The sequence below is a fragment of the Alexandromys fortis genome, unplaced genomic scaffold (genome assembly GCF_014885135.2).
Source record: "Alexandromys fortis isolate MF-2015 unplaced genomic scaffold, M_Fortis_MF-2015_v1.1 scaffold_310, whole genome shotgun sequence".
In the NCBI taxonomy this organism is placed as follows: domain Eukaryota; kingdom Metazoa; phylum Chordata; class Mammalia; order Rodentia; family Cricetidae; genus Alexandromys; species Alexandromys fortis.
The window spans coordinates 518,744-537,744 of NW_026068202.1; the positions used below are offsets into that span (position 1 = coordinate 518,744).

Here is a 19,001-nt window from a genome sequence, read left to right on the forward strand (position 1 = left end):
TGACTGCAGAGAACTAAAATTTAATGATATGTTTGGGAATTGTCTTTATTTCATGTAATAAAATCAAGAAACATTTTTATCGGTACATTTCACTCTTTATAACTCTTTTGAATTAGTAATTAATGCCTTTCTCCTTGTACAGACTTAAACTGCTTGTACATTGGGTAGTTTTCCATCAGAATTTTCCACAGACAGAAATAAAATGATTCCTAAGAAAAACAAATTTGTATTTGCTGACAGAAAAAATGTGTTAACTTCATTCTCAAAGACTTAAACTAGATTTGTTGGCAATAAAATACTTTAAATCATGCAGAATTTCAGGTTTTAAAATCATAAAATCATAAAATATGAAAATAGAAGGATTCTGAGTTAGACAGTATAGAATAGTCATATAAAATAAGATGTTAATGCTAGAGAGAGAGAGAATACTACATAAACCAGAGGATAACTTTTTAGAAAATGCTACCTTATTATAAAAAGTGATGTTTTGCTACATTTAAATGTAGATGCTTGGACTGTTGGGACTATTAGTCTACTTGAGAATTAAGTCGAAGAATTAATCTTAAAAACTCAATTTCTCTTCCAAATAAATGCATCTTTAGATAAATACGTTCAAGTAGGGTGTGAGCGTAATCTAATTCCTCTAACTTCTGCTTTGTGATAATTTGTACAGAGACTAAGCAAACCTTCGCTTGAGGGAAACTCTTTCCAGTTGAGTCTAGTTCTTACGCCACTGCGTTCATCATACGGATGTCAGTGGTTGTTGGCATCCCATACAGAGTGCTGTCATGGTCCTTGCTGGGAAGGAACAGCAATCTTTCTCTCAAGTCATGGTGCAAGGAAATAATTTTACACCAATGGCCGCTGCATTTCTACAGTTCACAGACTTACCTAAAAAAAAAAAACCTCACAATTAAATGTTTCAAAATAAATTCAAAATCATATCCACTAGTGGTTTCATTTCAGCCTGCCTTTACCTGTTGGTTCGTGGGTGTTTGGAAGTAAAAGTTCTCCACGAGATTTCCAGGAGGATGCAGATCATCAGATAACCTTTGCCCGGAATCCCAGCCCTTCTCGGTTGCATGTTTGGGGCCAGGCTACTCAATTATCTGGCATTCCCAGTTCTGAGCTCTGAAGGACAGCTTGCTCGCTAACCACACTGCCTCCCACTCAGAGCCCTGTGCGCATTCTTGTCTGTGTGTGGCTTCCCAGGCTCTGTGACAGACACCCACTCAAGCTTGATGCCCCTGCCATACAGACACTCTTTCTAGGCACATTATGTCCACACCTATATATAAATAACATTTTGACAAAAACCAGAACCTGTTGCAACAGAACTCAGAATTAGTCTCTCAACACTGTTCGTGGGTATCTTTTCTGTGTGAGCAGGATTACGAGATGAAAACAATCCCATTCTTTTTTGAACGATAAATAATGCTCTTCTAGCAGTCATTACTCTGGCATAAACATCCTTAGGAATGACTGTTTGTTAGTAATATAAATATTTCGAGAATACTAGATCCGGAACGTGTACTATTCATTTTATAAATGTTGACTTACTATCTTTTCAAAGAGTTGTGACCGTTTGCAGTGTAAAGCTTTCAATATATTGTTCTGCTAATTTCTCCAAATCACCCCCATCCCACCCCAGTTCAATTTCCTTGAGCTATCTCATTTCTCTCCCCTCCCCTTTCCTCCCCTCCCCTCCCCTTTTCTCTCTCTCTCTCTCTGTCTCTCTGTCTCTCTCTCTCTCACACACACACACACACACCATCTTTGGCGGTTTGCATTTCTTATAAATTGACTTTGCTTGCTGCTTTTCAACTGTATTATTTTCTTTTTGATTAATAAAAGCCCCTTAAGCAGTATGATACTCAACCCTAACCAACTCCCCTGTGGGTATGTCAAACCCTATAAATCCGTCTCTTTCTGGACTTCATTTAGTGTTTTTGTCTCGTTAACCTTCTGGTTTATTTCTTTGGGCCAAGAGTTGGTTTTCTCCCCAACATCATTGTGTTTTCTTATTTGTCATATTAATATTACCTTTATCATAATGGCGTTTCCACATTGTTGTGATTTGTTATGCATTTGTTTAGGTTTTATGGTCTTCAATAGCAATATGTATTATTTTTCATTGTACAGCCTTTATATTTTTAATTTCTGTTTTACCTTATTTTATTGCTGAATGAATGTGTTGTTTTCTTTACATTTTACAACTGAATTAAGTACGACTTGTATATTGGTCTATGTGTATCATCTGAATTCTCATTTCTTTACTAATATTGTATCACCGTAGATAATATTTGCCTAAAATGTAAGGCCAAATGTTTATGAAATATAAACGTTTAGAAAGTTGAGGGGGCAGTGACAAGGCTCAGACCTCCTTTAAAACTGGACAGTTATGGAAAAGTGCAAGCACTTACAGACATACAGTCTTATTGGTAAAGGTTGTACTTAATGCAGAATGCTCTTTCATGGCCCACAGAACAACAGCAGCAAGCAGGTGTGGTCATAAAGAAAACAAAATTAAAGCCAATGAAATAGGAATTGGACAGGTTACAGTCTCTGGTAATAAATAAAGTAACTCAGCCATTAAAATAATATGACTAGACTCTTGGCAGACCTGACAGATGTCAAAAGGGAAAATATAAGGGGCGCACACACACAAAATAGTTCAGCCAACAAGCAATGAAGGCACGGACAGTGAGAAATACTGTGTGCAGATTAAAGACAATACAGCTTAAAATTAGAAGGGAGAGTTTATAGAGAAACTATATATCCTAATCAAACCAACTTGTGAAGAGGGTGAAGCACGAGCGACCCATTCACCAAGAGGAAATTTAATTTACACAATTGCAAAGACACAGAGCTCTGTTGGAGGCAGCAGTGAATGTAGGGTGCTGCTGGCATGAGACTGGGCCTTGTGGGACAAACAGAACTCCCACACATGGAGAGGGGGAGAGGAAAAGCTTCAGAGATGAGAAAGCAGAGAGAACAAATGTGTGACAGCAAGAGTTATAGGCTGTTAGATAGACTGTTGGATTTCAAATCGCACTAAGCATTTCCTCGATGTTAAAATAAGAGCCCTCCATCGGTGAGGTAGCAGAATGTCTGGACACCTTCGTTTCTCTCAAAGTTCTCCAGATGGCTCCATTTACTGTCGGGGTTGAAAACAATGAAGCAGTCTAGCATTTGACTAGAGTTATCAAGGATGGGGGCTGGAGAGATGGCTCAGTGGTTAAGAGCATTGCCTGCTCTTCCAAAGGTCCTGAGTTCAATTCCCAGCAACCACATGGTGGCTCACAACCATCTGTAAGGAGGTCTGGCGCCCTCTTCTGGCCTTCAGGCATACACACAGAATATTGTATACATAATAAATAATAAAAAGGACTATGTTCAAAGATGAAACTGGCTTCTTAAGAAAAAAAAAAAAAGAGTTATCAAGGATGTCAAAGCACCATGAAGATGCCAAAAAGAAACATATTAAAGCCAGGTGACAACCAAGACAGTTGGTCTTCCTTCAGTTTGTATTTTGTTTTTATTGCTATTATATTACCATAATTCTTCCAAGTTTTTGTTGTTATTTTATGATAGGGTCTCAACTGTATAGCCTAGGCTGGTTTTAAAACTCATCATGATTCCCCTGCCTCAGCCTCCCAGGTGCGCCACCATGTCTGTTATGATTGTCATACAGTCTCCTCCATTAGCTATCAGCCAAGTGGGGGAATTTGAGGCAAAGCCTATGGGATGAAGAGGTGAGAGAACTGTCAGTGTTCCTGAATACTCACCCCCAACAGTTAAAGCAACACCGTTTTGTTATTGCTCATACTCTGGTAAGCTGACTGGACTCACCTCAGTAGTCTTTAGTCATCTGGGGGACAAACTGGTCTCAGTTGCCCAATATGGATGGCTCACATAGCTCTCAGCTGAGAGCCTAGCAGGGACTGATTGTCAAAGCATCTCTGTGAACTTCTCACAGAATCACTGCTGGGTCCCGAGAGGAAGCGTCTCAAGAGCAAACCCTTGAAAGAGCCAGGCTGCAAACTACGTTATGAACTAGACTTGATAGCTTCAGACAGCACTGCCATGTTCTGTGGGTCAAGCAACTTACATTCATTGAAAGCTGAGTAAAGTCTATCCCGTGCGGAGAACAATGTATACATACAAGGAGAGAAGGAAATTGATGGGAGACGTTTTTAGCGACTTGCAAACACCAGCTAACACAAGATCAAAGCCTATGAAGCCAGTATATCAGGCAATCTATATAGTAACACAGACAAAACAATGAGGATAAGAGGATCTGAATTATGTAAAATGTGTATTAAAGTATGTGAAAGATATTGATGGAGTATCTAACAATAAAGAGGACACCCTCATCTTAGATACCTGTCGAGTGCCTGCCTTTCCTCTCCAGAGCAGAGAAGCATTTGACCCCTACACACAGGCAAATCTGAAGCCTTAACCTGGTGTTCTGAGCATTCCAGCTGTGCTTCTCTCATGTTTCCTGTTGAATGGGCTCTTGGGATTGCAGCTCCCATCCTTGAAGTGACTTTTTTATCTTGGGTGCACATACTTGGGTTTTCCTCGGTTTTGCTTGCTGAAAGAGCAGTAGGGAAGTTTGTTTGGATTCCCCACAGCGTTGTAATAAGACCAGTTTTGACTTGGCCTGGGATGCTCTGTGCACTTCAGGGTCATCCTCCAGCAACCACTGGAGTCTCTGCGTTTTCTAACAACAGTGACTTGGGAATTGAGCCGTTGTTGTTTTTCGTGTGTTGTTTTGAAGTCTCAAGTGGGGGAGTTTTGCGATAAGAGTTTTGGCTTTGTTTTATTTTTTACTTACTTTTTGAAACTTGTGTTATTTGCCATTCCTCGTCCCATTGAAGACAGTCTGATATGGGAGCCCAGGGTGCGGGGTGATGCAATTTCCTGGCCTGTGAGCACGTCCTATGCACTTTGTGTCTTTGTCATGCTATTACCATGATGTATAATGACTTGAATCCTGTCCGTGAGCCACGCAGGATTGGCATGTAATTCGACAGCTGGCTTCCTCATTCATGCTCAGATCCCTTCGCTGTTACAGGTTGTTACACTGTGGTACCGAGCCCCAGAAGTCTTGCTCCAGTCCAGCTACGCCACGCCCGTGGATCTCTGGAGTGTCGGCTGCATATTTGCAGAGATGTTTCGCAGAAAGTAAGAACTCCATTTCTTCTTTGAACCCTCAGTCTTTAAAGTGGCAGCGTGGCGTTTCTATCTCAGCAAGATCACGATTATTCCCACCTATGGGGATCTAATGCTCAGACAGGATTTTGTGTGTTCTGTGTTCTAAGTGTTCACCACAGACGGGAGATGTTTTCAGCCCTGGTGAGAGAGCTACGTGATGTCCGGGGCCACCCCGCATGTGAAAGTAGTAGTTCACAGAAAATAGGCAAACAGTACAGTAAAGTTCTCTCAGAGAGCTAACCCTGACCTGTCCCTTTCTATTTTTGTTTTCCTCACAGGAGGTGAGTGAGGAAGTTGAAGTGTATTCCCACTGAGCATGTTCAGAATGTAGCTCTGGTAGCTTCTTTTCTGAGGAAAGACGCGGTCAGCCATTGTGGCTTGCTCTCTCTTATAGCCAGAGGAAGTGTGTGTGGTGAGCTTTGTGAAGCTTCTAGACCCCAGCATAATTCACTGTCATTCACGGGACGAGCGGGTTGTGGCAAAGACACACTCATGCTGCTGCGTGTTGAGGACATAGCCAGTTTCTCCCTAGTGTTTCCTTTTACTAATCCTTTATGTAAGAAGAAGCTATGAATGAATGGCATCTAAGAAGTAGCAAAGATATGAATCTAGTAATGTTTAAAAAAGAGGGGCAGGAAAAATAAAAATTACCCATCAACGAAACTGCAGTGACAAGCAACCAGGCTAATAAGTGGGGCTTGGTACGGTTGAGGAAGAAGAGCTTGTGTATACTGCATGCCCGTGAAGACCAGATGTCTACTTTGGTGTCATCCACAGTTTTTTGAGGCAGCTGTCTCATTGGGCTAGCCGGTTAAGAAGCTAGGTTGTCTGGCCTCAGGGGTCCCACCCCTTCTCCCCTCACCAGCGCTGGGATTACATGTTCAACTATCGTGCCTGGCTTTTTATACTGGCACTGGAGGTGCCCGTGCTGCTAGGCAGGCACTTTACCAGCTAGGCTGGCTTCGCCCTTCGGTAGGTTGTTTTGGGAAGGGTGGTCCCTGCCGCACTTCATCATTACTTGGGCTTTTCTTAGAAATGGGGATTCTTAGGATCCATCCTACATCTACGGAGTTGGGATTCTGGGGCTAGGTTCTACCTCTCTGTGTTTTGGCAAGCCCTGCACTTGATCCTAATAAGAACCAGGCTAAGAACCATGAGATCAGATGATGGTGTTACCAGAAATAGGCAGTACTTGAAAATGTGTGTCTCCAGCACTCCCTTGAGGCTCTGATTCATTACTGAGTTGGGCCAGGAATCCTGTTTTTGAAATGTGCCCAGATGATTCTTTAACCCAACGAGAGTGCAGCATTTTAGGTTAAAAGCCAGAGATGGGATTAAGACCCAGAAGTAGAGGATAGTAAGTTAGGACAGGTGCCCCAGGCTATCCGGTTGATAACTTAATACTAAAGAGTCTATTTTTAAAAAAATGCCGATTGGAATTGTCTTTATGAGTCTAGAATTTTCCTCAAGCGTAAAAGTGGGGTCCCTGTTTTGGGGGTGGAGAGGTCAGTTGTTTTTCCACAATTAGCCATGACTGATTATTTTAAAAATCTGTTTTTGAAGATGCTAAAAAAAAAAAAAGAGAGAGAGATAAAACTTAAGGTATTAGGATTGAGCATTCACTAGTAAGATATTGGCTACATTTTTAAGTCTTGAGTGTTACCCGCCTTTGGAACAGTTCAACCCCAAGTTGAACATATTTCCACCTAAGTCATTAGTGTGAATTGATAATTAGGTTCTCAGCCTAGCTTGAGGGCTCTTCCATAATTCGGAACATACATGAAACAGTTTATTGCTGGTTCTTTAAATACCCTTTTCCTAGGGGAAATGTTCCTCAGAATTGGGGCTGAGAAAGGAGGCTCAAGAAGAAGCTTGCTGCTGCTAGAGCCAATCTTCTGCTGCACTTTACTGGGAGAGTAAGATACTGGGTAGAGACCCATTGGCTCCTCCGAGTGTGGGCATGGGAAGTTCCCTTTCTCCTAACGGCACACATTAAAGGTTGAGGGAGAAATAAGTGATTGAAGGAGGAAACAGTAGCAGAAACTGGGTCGGGTCCTAAAGATAAGCAGAGCAGATCTAGACCAAACAGCTAACCTTCCTAGGATCCCTTGCTTGGTTGGCCCTGCTGGTTGGCCTTGCACATGGATGTAGGCTTTGATCTTTGTTTCTGCTCAGTTCACATTGCTATCCGTGTCATTTTACCCAGATGTCTGGGCATGGCCCAGTACTCTAGCATCAGCAGGATCCTGCTGGACTCCTGATGCTGTCTACATCCTGTTGAGAACTCAAGCCCAGGATCTTGAAAGCATACTCATTGATTACTGTAGGGTCATCTAAGTTAGGGAATATTGATACCTGTTTATTTTGTGTTCCTACTTGTTGCAGAGGCAGTAATTTCTACATCATATTATCTTTATTACCTCCATTGTTTTTTGCTATATCCTTATGGACGTTTAACTCCCATTTACTTAGCTTTTTTACTACCCTAAACCAGCTTACTTTTTTATTTAGCCTCACCGTAAACAAGAATATATAAAGCTATAGCTTTGGTATAATTGGTCATTTGTCTGATAGACATTAGAATTTATATAAATACCAAGATCATTAGAAAGCAGTCCATGTCTACCCTCTCTAAAATGACCTCACATGTCACCAGCTGAGAGTGCTCATTGTCAAAACCCTGTAATACAACTCCTCCACGATGAAGAGATGACCGTCATAAGTCCTAGTGAAGGGTGTGTGATGATGGCGCATCGATAAGCAGAGCTGGCTTAGGAAGGATGGGGTGTTGTGGGAAGAATTCTCAATGAAAGTGGGATAGTCACATCCTAGTTATTTATACATATCTTCGAGGAGTGATCGTTCTTGCATAGCAAAACTTGCCATCCTTTATAACCTGGGGAGAAAAAAATAAACCAAGGGAATTAGTTAAACACCCGTGTTCTGACAGGCCCAGGACCTTCACATACATTGTCTCACCAGGCCCCATTCCGAGGCTCAGTACCCAGAGGGTAGAGATGTGGACTATTTTTAAGTAGAGTGAATAACTTAATCAGGAACACCAGCTATTACATGGCAGAGCCAGGTCAGAATCAAAGCCTGCCTGACACTGTAGCATTGATTTTTCTGCTCTGTCATGTTTTTGCTCCTGACATTACTAAAACATACAAAGCCTGTATTTTTTTTAGAGTATTTTATCTATTACTAAAAGAGAACAGCAATGATATTTTTGAGGTGAAAAAGCAGATCACACAGTCAATGACCTTGATTTCTGATCTCCTTAACACTGGAAAGATTTATTGATTATCATTAACATTATCAAGAGATGCATGCTTTCTATTCTCAAATTGATACCTAGAAAATACAAGCTCAATAAAGAAGTCTGAGAGCAGCAAGTTAAATGCCATTTGTCAATCTGAGTAGTTTAATAACTGCCTGCACTGGCCCACAGAAGCATTCTACAAGACGGATTAGAGATAGATTTTTTTTTTATTTATTAAAGATTTCTGTCAAGGACCAATGAGGACTACTGAGACCTCAAGAACAGTGGCAATAGGTTTTTGATCCTACTGCACCTATTGGTTTTGTGGGAGCCTAGGCAGTTTGGATGCTCACCTTACTAGACCTGGATGGAGGTGGGTGGTCCTCGGACTTCCCACAGGGCAGGGAACCCTGATTGCTCTTTGAGATAGATTTTTCTTAATCCTCCTTCTCTGGTTCTTTGTAAGTGACCCATCTTAAAATGTCACATTGAGTTGTTTTTTTACACTGAAACGGTTGGGAATGTGATCAGCAGTGGAAATGATGGGAGGGTTAGTGGGAGACAAGGGGAGATGGGGTGCCATTTAACTCTGTGGTGAAATAAGTTAATTATTTTAGCTCTCCACTATCTGTTGGTGGCCTTGTGGTCTTGACTAGAACTGTTAGTTTATGGTTTGAAAGTTACAGGGTTTTCCAGGTTAAAGCAAAGTCATAAAAAGAGAGTGCACATTACAAAAGAGTAAAATATGCTACTGATTCTATGAATATGGAGATTGTGGCAAACAGATAATGATTCTTAGAAATACTCGGTTGTCAGCTGATCCTTAGCTACAAAATGCCAAATTCCATCAAGAAGAATATAACAAATACAGTCACTGTTAGCAGGAAACAAGCAAGACTTCATGGTTTTCTGGCCCCTCGTCTGGTGGCCTCTCTGGACTTGTCACTGATCTCTGTGAAGTAATTGCCCGGGAGTCTTCTGTGACTCGATGACCAGTGAGAAAAATGTCGAAAACATTACTGAGTGCCTTGCCAGTTCTTCCATTGCTTGCTTTGTTGGTGGGTCCCCATCTCTGACTGCACTCCTAGTGACATCAAGGAAATGAAGTACTTAACTCACTGCCCTAAATGCCCAAGCCTCAGGAGGTGAGAAAACCTGTCACCTCAGGCTGAGGCGACATGTGTAAACAAGTGTGCAGGGCTGGACTTTCTGACACCCCTCTCCTTGGTCTTCTTTTAAAGAATCACCTGAATGCATTCTCTTGGGTAAGGAAACACCCAAGATGGTACCCAGATGAAGGGGCCCAGTCTTGGCAGAGTGATGGATATATCCAGGAGAGTTCTTCCTGGGGCAAGAAGATACTCTCACATATGCTTATCCTGAGACGCCACTGGATCTGGCCCTGCAGACTGTTTCACAGCTCTCCAGCCTCCTAAACCTCTCCTGGCTCTGTCTATGGGCTTGTCCACAGCTGGGACTTTATCTTCTCCTGTCTTCAGCTGTCCTGTTGCCACGCCATTCTCTCTTCCTTCTCATATTCCCGTCTCTGTTCTCAGCAGCTGGCACCTCCATTCTGGCTCTTTCTACTTTTGTTAATCTTTCTACTCTGAGTCTCAGAATCCTTTTTCTGCAACAAATCTGCTACCCTAGACTTTTCCTCATGGTGCCATTGTGAGATCAGCTTTTTCTGTGTGTGTGTGTATGTTTCCTGTCGCCTCTGAGAATCCACTGCTCTGGTAGTGATTTTGCCGGTCTCAACATATTTGTGCTTTTCCTTTCATACTCCCAACTCCAAGTCTTAATTGTATCAACCAGAAAATTTTAGCATGGAGCCACACTACAGAGCAAGAAAGAATGCCACTTAAGGTTGTGGCTTCACATGCTGGCAGGCAGAACAATGTAAAAGTCCAGTTAGCTCAACCCAGTCGCTCAGCTTTTATTTTCTGTTTCCACCAACCAGCAGTAAGCATTCAGAGACTCTTGAGATGAATTGTGGATTTTCATCATTTCTCAGAGAGATGTCTCTGAAGGAGCATCCTCTAGAGTAGTGCTTCTCCACCTCCCTAACACTCACCTTTAACACAGTTCCTCATGCTGGGGTGATTTTTCGTTGCCACTTCATGGCTGCAATCTTGGTACTGTTATGAATAGTAGTATAAATATTTTTGGAGATAGAGCTTTACCAGGGGTTCACAACCCATAGCTTGAGACATACTGGTCTAAACTGTCCATGATTAGAAAGAAATTTCTGCCTACAGACATAAAGAAGGGCAACTTGAGCCCATAAGCTTGCTCAGTGCCTACTAGCTGGCTCCTGATAGGCATGTCCTGTCTCCTCTAGTCCCCTTCCCTTGGCAGACTGTCTGTTGGTACTCATGACCCCGCTGACCCCACACTCATGGCTGTGCATTCTGTCTCACCTCAGTTTGTTGAGATGATTGCAGCTATCCAAGGACGTGCCTTCTCTCCCTCTCAGAAGAGTAATCTGCTTTCTGATTCTCTTTTGCTTCTCTTGCTTCTGTCAAGGCAAATCCCTAGAACTGTGTTCTTGGCATTTCATTTGTGACCTTCTTCTGGTTTAGTAGAGGCTCCATCTACCAGCTCTCAACTCCCCATCCTGTAAACGATCTTGCTTCTTCTACTTTGTCCTCCCCTTCATGGACAAACTTCTTTCAAGAAGACACATATATAAAGCGACCCCTTCTTCACCACTGGCTCACCCTTTAGTCCTTTCCAGTAACAATAATGATAGGTAGGAACCAGCAAGATGGCTCAGTCAATAAAGGCATTTGGCTTGCAAACCTGAATTTGATCCTCAGAAAACCAAATCTGCAAAGTTGTCCTCTGATCTAAGCATGTGAGTCTCTCGACACACGTCCTATGTACAATAACAATGGATAAACTGATAGATTGTAAAGTGATGGGTAATGTTTAGGTTACTTACTGTGAATCACCTGCTGCACCCAATGGTTTCAACTGCAGTTTCGTGCAAATCTCAGAGTAGCTTCATGGTCTTCCGCTGCCACCTCACTTTAAAGGTGCGCTTCGAGGCCAGCAAGGTTGAGTCATATAGAACACCACAGCCAATCTCATCAGTGATGAGAAGAGGTTCTGAACCTAGTCATATCTGCCGCCAAGTCCCTCTGACACCTCGCTGCATCCAGGGACTTGATTGGTGTACAACTTGACACCTGCAGCCTCTGGATGTCTCCCCTCTCGTTCTGTGCAACCTGCCTGGCTGCCTGGTGCTGACGAGCACATTCCTGCCTACCCTGTCTCTCCCTTCATCAGCCTCTTTTCATCCGCCATGTCATAAAGCTACATGTAAAAATGTAGATGAAGATGACCCTCAGGTGGACTCCAGCACCATGAAAACCCTGCCGGTTTTCCCTGCCACCCTCCCGAAGGTACCTCTTCCTTAGTGGCCTCTCAGACCTGCCTCTTCTCCCTTTGTTCTGGTGGAATGCACATCGGTCCTCAGAGTCACCTCCGACCCATCTTCATCTTTCTTCGTCCATGTTCTGTGAGTTGCCTACGCTGGGCCTCGGGCCTCACCCCTTCCAACACCAACTCTGTCACCCTGACATAGGTCTTTTTTAACACTCACTGTCTGGGACAGTCACTTGCCAAGCCTGCTTCTCACCAACTTGTGTCTGTGATGACTCCATACTCCTATAAATCACATATTCACAAAACTTAACCCAACTAATGTAGGATTATTGGGCTTCAAGACGTTTTTTGAAAAGCCCCTACTTTATATGGGCCTTGTCAAGATTTCATTATTCGGCCCTACAATGTGTCTCAAGATTTTCCTACCTAGAGACCTCTGTCTTTGGAGTTGGAGAGATGGTTTGGTGGTTAAAAACTCTTGCTGCTCTTGCTGTGGACTCAGGTTCAGTTCCCAACACCCACATAGTGACTCCCAACTGTTCATAATCCCGCCTAGGATATTCCATGTCCTCTTCTGGCACTAAGCATACACATGATATATACATAATATTAAAGTTTTTTTTAATATTATAAACCTTGGCCCTTCTGTTCCTAGCACCCACCTGCCTTCCTCCATCTTCTTCAGAAGTACCAAGAGCTGCCTCCTTCGGGAGGAATCCACTGTAGTTTGCCTCTTACCCCACAGTCCTGTCTGCAGCTGTCTTACTGAACCTTTCTCTGCCATGTTCTTCCTGAATACACTGGTCTTCCACCGTAGGTGCAATAGGAAATCGGGGTCACAGAATTCTTTCATGGGCCCAAAATTCCCAGTGTGTGCTCCAGCCCTTCCAGCTTTGTGACTGAGGGTAAGCCATCGACCTCGAGACCCTAATGTCTTCTAGAGTTTGCTGTGCCTCAGAGTCCTCAGATACTTCCTGCGTACAGTCCCTTGCTTTCCTCGTTTTGACTGTGGCGGGCTTCTGAAATCTTAGTGTATGTAATGTCCACAGTTAACACCATCATACTTTGCCTCTGTGGAAACACATCTTGGGCATCGATTCATGTTTATAAGCTGATCTTGATCAACACCAGCAGATCGCCCCCAATGTGGTCTCTTTAAACAGTGCTTTGCACCTTGGAAGCCTCATTGTCTGCGATCTTGCTCCATACACCCCTTTCAGAAACAAGAGCTGTCAAGGGAAGGGTTGAGTTAGTAGATCTAGATAGCAGTTTGCTGTGTTTCTTAAAGAACAGCTTGGTTGTGAAATGCCAAGCGGCTCTGAAGTATAAGGGTGGAGTTTTCTTCTTTATACTCCTATCAACCCCCGGTAACCCCCTGAACATGCTTTCCTGTCTTCTTTATTATAAATTTAGAAATATGTGTACATATGACTATTAAAACTGTAGACATACCTTTCTGTAAACAAAGAAATGGTTGCACACTAAGCCAATCAAAAGCTTGCTGTCCATTTAGTTCACGACTTAGCTATAATTTTAAAAAGAAGTTAACAATAATGTCCCTTTGATAAACAAGAAAAGTTTGTTTGCTCCCTTGTTTGCAGCACTGCTGTAAACAATGTTGCTGTAAAAAAGAAATGGGGAGCTTATTTTTATAGAAAACTTACCCAAGTATTTCTATATGATGAATTGCAGAAGCCAAATTACAGGGTCAGATAACAAACATTTAAAACGTCTGCTAAATAAACAGAATTACCCTCAAAAGGCTTAAAGTCTGTTTTGGTTGAGATTTCCGAAAATTAGCAAAGATTGTCTTAGAGCTGGGGTGTAGCTCAACAGTAGATGACCTGGCCCAGCACGTGTGATGTCTGTGAGGCACGTGGTTCAATCCCCAAGTTCCCCAGGAGGATATAGATTGTGAAGAATCAAACAAAATGGGAATGCTGTGGAATCTTTGGTTACCTCATCTACCCAAAACGACTCCAACTGAAAACATGTAAATTTGGTAATTTCTTACGAAGCCGTTATGAAGCCCGGTGATGCATGAGAGAGCTGCGACATTCACTGTGGGTTTTCTTTTTAATCAGTTGGGCAATGGAAAGGGAAAAAATGTAGGTAAATCTCAACAGATTCTCGGAGGGTTTTTCATGGCCCAGGGCAGTCCTGAGACAATCCCAGAACGTTACAGTGTCTGCTTGGAGGACAGTGTGATGGACTCCGACCACCCTCCCTTCGCTGGTAGTCCCAGGTGATGTCCTTACTTGCAGTTTTGATTTGCAGGTCTGTATTGTACAGTGACTGTAGCCTCCATCAGCCACTCCTAGATAGGAAAAGGCTCAGACTCAGTCTCAAACCTCAAGGCTGAGGTTGGATAAAAATAATTCATTTGAAGCAAGGAGGCACCCACTCTTAATTATAAAATACTTGCAGAGAAAGTGCATGGAAGTCAGTTTTACCTTTAGTGGGTGGCAAAAGTCTCCTCACCTTCTCTAATAGATGAACAGAGGATGCTTCATAATGATAGAAACCAAAAGTTTTCCGACTTGTGCCAAGTGATGTTCGCTGCACCAGTGAACCTCTAATCCATGTTGAATCTGGCCTTGGCAGCTCCTTCAAAGCAAGATGTATTGGTTGTTTTATAACATTCACGCAAATTTCCTAGACAGGATAATAAAGGGGAGTAAATCAACTAATCTTAGATGAATATCAAGGTCACTAAGATATGCTCACAGAGTTTCCTTTACGTGGTGCTAACATTGCAGCAGATGTTGAAGTGTGGCGAGAGATAGGTAGTGCTAACAATCGGGCGCTGCATCGGGCAGCTGCTGTGTTCTTTGTCTGGCACTCAGGGTCCTCTGGGTACCAGATCCCTTCTGTCTCCAGTCTGGTCTTCCCCTCAAACGGCAGAGGTGGCATTTAACAACTCCAGTCGGCTGAGAATCACTGGGCATTTTCTTATAAATACTAGCGCTTCCTTTCCTCCCTCCCTTCAACTTTTCTTCTCCTCCTCATCCCTCGCCTTCCTCTTTCTGTCCCACTTTCCCTATTCCTTTTTCATCAGCTCCTTCAGTTGCTCTCTCATCTTCTTATTTTGACCATTCAAAATATAGCGTATCCAGCACGATCGCACACCCCTGCCTTCTCTAATAGCGCATGATGGTTTCAGGGGGTGTGTGTGTGTCTGTGTGTCTTGCACCAGTTTCCTTTGGAAATTTAAGCATACAGATCTAATAAGATTAAGAGCTGTTGGGCTGGAGAGATGGCTCAGTGGTTAAGAGCATTACCTGCTCTTCCAAAAGTCCTGAGTTCAATTCCCAGCAACCACATGGTGGCTCACAACCATCTGTAATTAGGTCTGGTGCCCTCTTCTGGCCTTCAGGCATACACACAGACAGAATATTATATACATAATAAATAAATAAATATTAAAAAAACTAAATAAAAGATTAAGAGCTGTTGCCTATTTAAGTGTGCATTCGTGCAACACACACACACATACAACAAATGGCGGCCTGAATTTGTTATGTGTGTGGTCCTGTCCCTGCTGAGAGGTCCATGGTACTGTGAACTTACCTCTACCACCTGAAATAAAGAGGTCGGGCTTCCAGAGGAAGCGAGGGTTATCTGCGGGTGAAAGCAGATGTAAGAGCAATAGTATTCCAAACATGGAGGATTACTAAAATAAAGTAACACCTCAAAAAACAAGAAATGTGAGTTCCAAAAATTTACATCTGCACTGACTACAGAGAGCTTGGATGGATAAATTGCTTCTCTTAGAATGTGGAAAGAGAAAAGTAAAATGTGGAGTGTCATTTGCTAGTCTACAATTCCACTTTTGTATGTTTTGCAAGAAAAGAGGAACAGCCTGGCAGAGCAGTGGGAAGACTTCACAGGAACACGAGACTGGCTCTGCACCTAGCCTGGCACGCCCACCACTCCTGAGTTGTGGCTCCCGTCACGTGAAGCTCTGCTTTTATGGTTGCCTGGTTTTTCGGGCACTGCCGTGGCAGTACTCAGTCAAGCTCTCCAGGGTCTGGTTGACCAAAGCTACATTCTTCTCATTGATGTAGAGCCCCGGCATCTTCAAAAAGGGGAAGAGAAAAAGAAAAACAGTGCAACTTTGGGAAGACTACTAAGCAAGACAAAGCAAACTTTCCAGAGATTCAAAGGAAAGAAAATTCAGAAAATTGTAATTATTCAGAAAAATAATCAAAAGAAAATTGCTAAAAATCAATAAAGTAGCACAAAAACTGCCAGACAACTTCCTGTAAAACGGAAGCTAAAGCCACATGGATCGCACATCCTCTGTTTGTGCAGAGCTGAAAAGAGGTGAAGATGTGGAATTGTAAGGGAGCCAACTGCTGGGACCAAGTGTGGTGGGGTGACGGGAAATAGGGTCACAGCACTAACAACCAAGGGTTTCAAACGGTGAAATAATGGCAGATATGAAGTAGGAACCTGGACGAGCTGATGACCATGAAGTAGCAATCAAGACTATCAACAAAGAAACAGTTCCCATCCTGAAAAAAAAAAGGCTTGGCCATGCAGAGAAGTCCGCGCTGTGCGTGGACGATCACCGACTCTAACCATGAGTGTGGAAAACACAGTTCAAATCAACTAGAAAATCGGATTTCAGAAGTTATAATTTCAGTTCTGGGTGGGCTTCAGGGCTGGATTATCACAGAAGCTGCCGCTCATGCCTGTCCTGGCATCTTCAGATTCTGTCTGCACTCAGAGCTGAGTAGATGCAGTCGTACGAGACTCACATCTGCCCACCAGAACGCCTGGATAGTGGACTCAATCTTCTGTCTAAACATCAGTCTCGAGATTCTTCCTCAGGACTGCTTGTGACTTCTATCTATGCTTAACCTGCTGACCAAGACAGAGATGTGGAATGTGAAGTCTAAGGATTACACAGTTCCTTTTATAAGATAAAGAAGGAAATGATTACAAGGGACACAGCCGATGGAATTCACTTCAGAGACAACACAGCACGTCCAGGGAAGAAAAATGCTAACAAGGATCAAATAAATTAATTTCAAAGTTTTACAAGAAAAGATTTTGAAAGCCCAAGCTGGCCTCTCTTTCGTTTCTCTGTAGTTCTCTTTTGTTTAACCAGCAGCCCGTTGAGACTAAAGAAATCTTCATGTGTTTGTGGAGGCAAAAGGAAAATCTGTAGCTGAAGGCAACTGCGTCGTCTTCAATGTGGGAAGGCAGCAGGAAGTTTCACATTCTTGAGGGTTCCCCAACTGTGTGTTGATTAAATATCAACTGGAGGGCTGGTCAGATGACTCGGCCAATAAAAGCACTTGTTGCCAAGCCTGTTGACCTGAGTTCAAATCCCACGACACACTGTAGGAAGGTGAGGCCAGCAGGCGGAAAGTGGTCTTCTGTCCTCCATTGTGTGTGCCCTCCCAACCCACACGCAGAGTAAACAAATGAATGTAAAACTTTCAAGTATTAGTTGGACGTATTTGAGAAAGCTGAGGGGAGTGGCGAGACTAGAACTTGGAAACACAATGGCATGGTGTGATGGATGTAAGCTGAGCCTGTCCTGGGACCCGGCACTCACCTCTCCCCCAAAGCCTGGGGAGAATCAGGACTCCAGCAGACCTCACCTGCCTGTACTAGTCATAGTAATGACACTGTCGGAATGTGGTTGGGTGAGGATATTTTTCAAAACAACGTCTGGATGAGGCTTAAAAGCAAATAATTTCATTATGACTTATTAGTCCTTATTATGAGAATAACCCTGTAATTGGACTTCAGAAATTTCCCCCCCAAAAAAAACCCTCAGGCGGGAGTGTACCATCAGATTTAAGGTCTAATTAAATATGACTAAAGCCATTTTTTAGCCCGCCAGTAACTAAAAAAGCAACGTTCTCTCTAAAGACCTTTTCAAAACACAGAGAAGAAGACCAGGTCCAAATGAAGAGCTGAAGATGAACTAGAAAGGGAGATGGGTGAGGTGAGAATGCATGAAGACAGAGTGGATCGCCAGGTCGCAGTCTTCGGAAGGCGGGCCGCAAAGGGTAAACACTGGAACTTACAGTTCAGGAATTCAGAATATACAAGCACATGAAGTTCGGCCTTTGGGAGAAATTTTCCTCGTGCTGGTATTATTTCTGGCATCTTCTCATAAATTTCTCTCTTTAAAGATAATCTATGCTAGCACAAAAATCTAATTAATTAATATTCAACATGAGCAAAATTTGTTAATAATATCAATACAGTTTATGAAGTATTGAACCGTAAAAGCATTTATGTTCTCATAATATGCGAATGCTCTTATATCTTATTAGAGTTATTTAGAGGTTACATTGAAGTTTCCCTCAGACCTTACCCATTGTTAAGGTATTGACATAATTTCCTGCTCATTGCTAAAGAGTCCCAGCCAAGTGAAGGTGTGAGAGTATAAACCTTAGAATAGGAAGATGGACCCAGTCTAACCATGAAATAGATAGACAATAGACAGAGAGAGAGAGAGAGAGAGAGAGAGAGAGAGAGAGAGATTGATTATAGGGAGGAAGGAAGGAACTTTCTCAGAGCAGAGGCAGAGGAGAACATTGGAGTGCTTACAGGATAAATTGAGCTGGATGCCCAGATGTGTAGGGGGCACATCAGGAACTAGAGAGAGGCTGCTAGGCATGAAGAACGAGCCCTGGCTTATAGCCAGCAAGAAATCAGTCAGTTTTGTAACCACATTCATTTGACTTTAGCCAACAACTGGACCAAGATAGGAAGTACATTTATTCCTACGACGTGTGGAATGAGGCAGTTCTGCTGCTAACTTGATGTCAGGGCTAAACGAAGAACCAACTGAGGCAAGTGGCTGGGACGCAGGCTTCCACCCACGCAGAACTGTGGGATGGCACAAAGCTAATTACAGCAACAATAGGAAGACAATAAACCTAGGTGGGAAATAATGGCAGCAACAAAATCCCAGCAGGACACAAGGGAATAAACAGTAAACATTTGAGACCATGCAACACAGAACGGCTTGTCCCTTGATGTTTGGCTGAGAATTGTTTGCATTGTAAGGAACTCCAGATCTGAGGCCAGGAAAACTCCAAGGGGGGGGGGCTGTGCTCTGCACCCAGCTGAAAGCATAGATGAAGAAACTGGGCATTTA

The 19,001-nt window shown here is 42.9% G+C and overlaps 1 protein-coding gene across 3 annotated transcripts in view; it reads left to right on the plus strand.

Annotated features, from left to right (window-relative positions):
• Cdk6 (cyclin dependent kinase 6) overlaps window positions 1-19,001 on the plus strand; it is a 199,042-nt gene that overhangs the window by 138,454 nt on the left and 41,587 nt on the right. For 2 of the 3 annotated variants that reach the window (XM_050129963.1, XM_050129964.1), the window contains exon 5: window positions 5,063-5,190. In XM_050129963.1, coding sequence (XP_049985920.1) covers window positions 5,063-5,190 — 128 coding nt within the window. The remainder of the gene's footprint in view (window positions 1-5,062; window positions 5,191-19,001) is intronic. The other variant, XM_050129965.1, reaches the window with a different exon arrangement.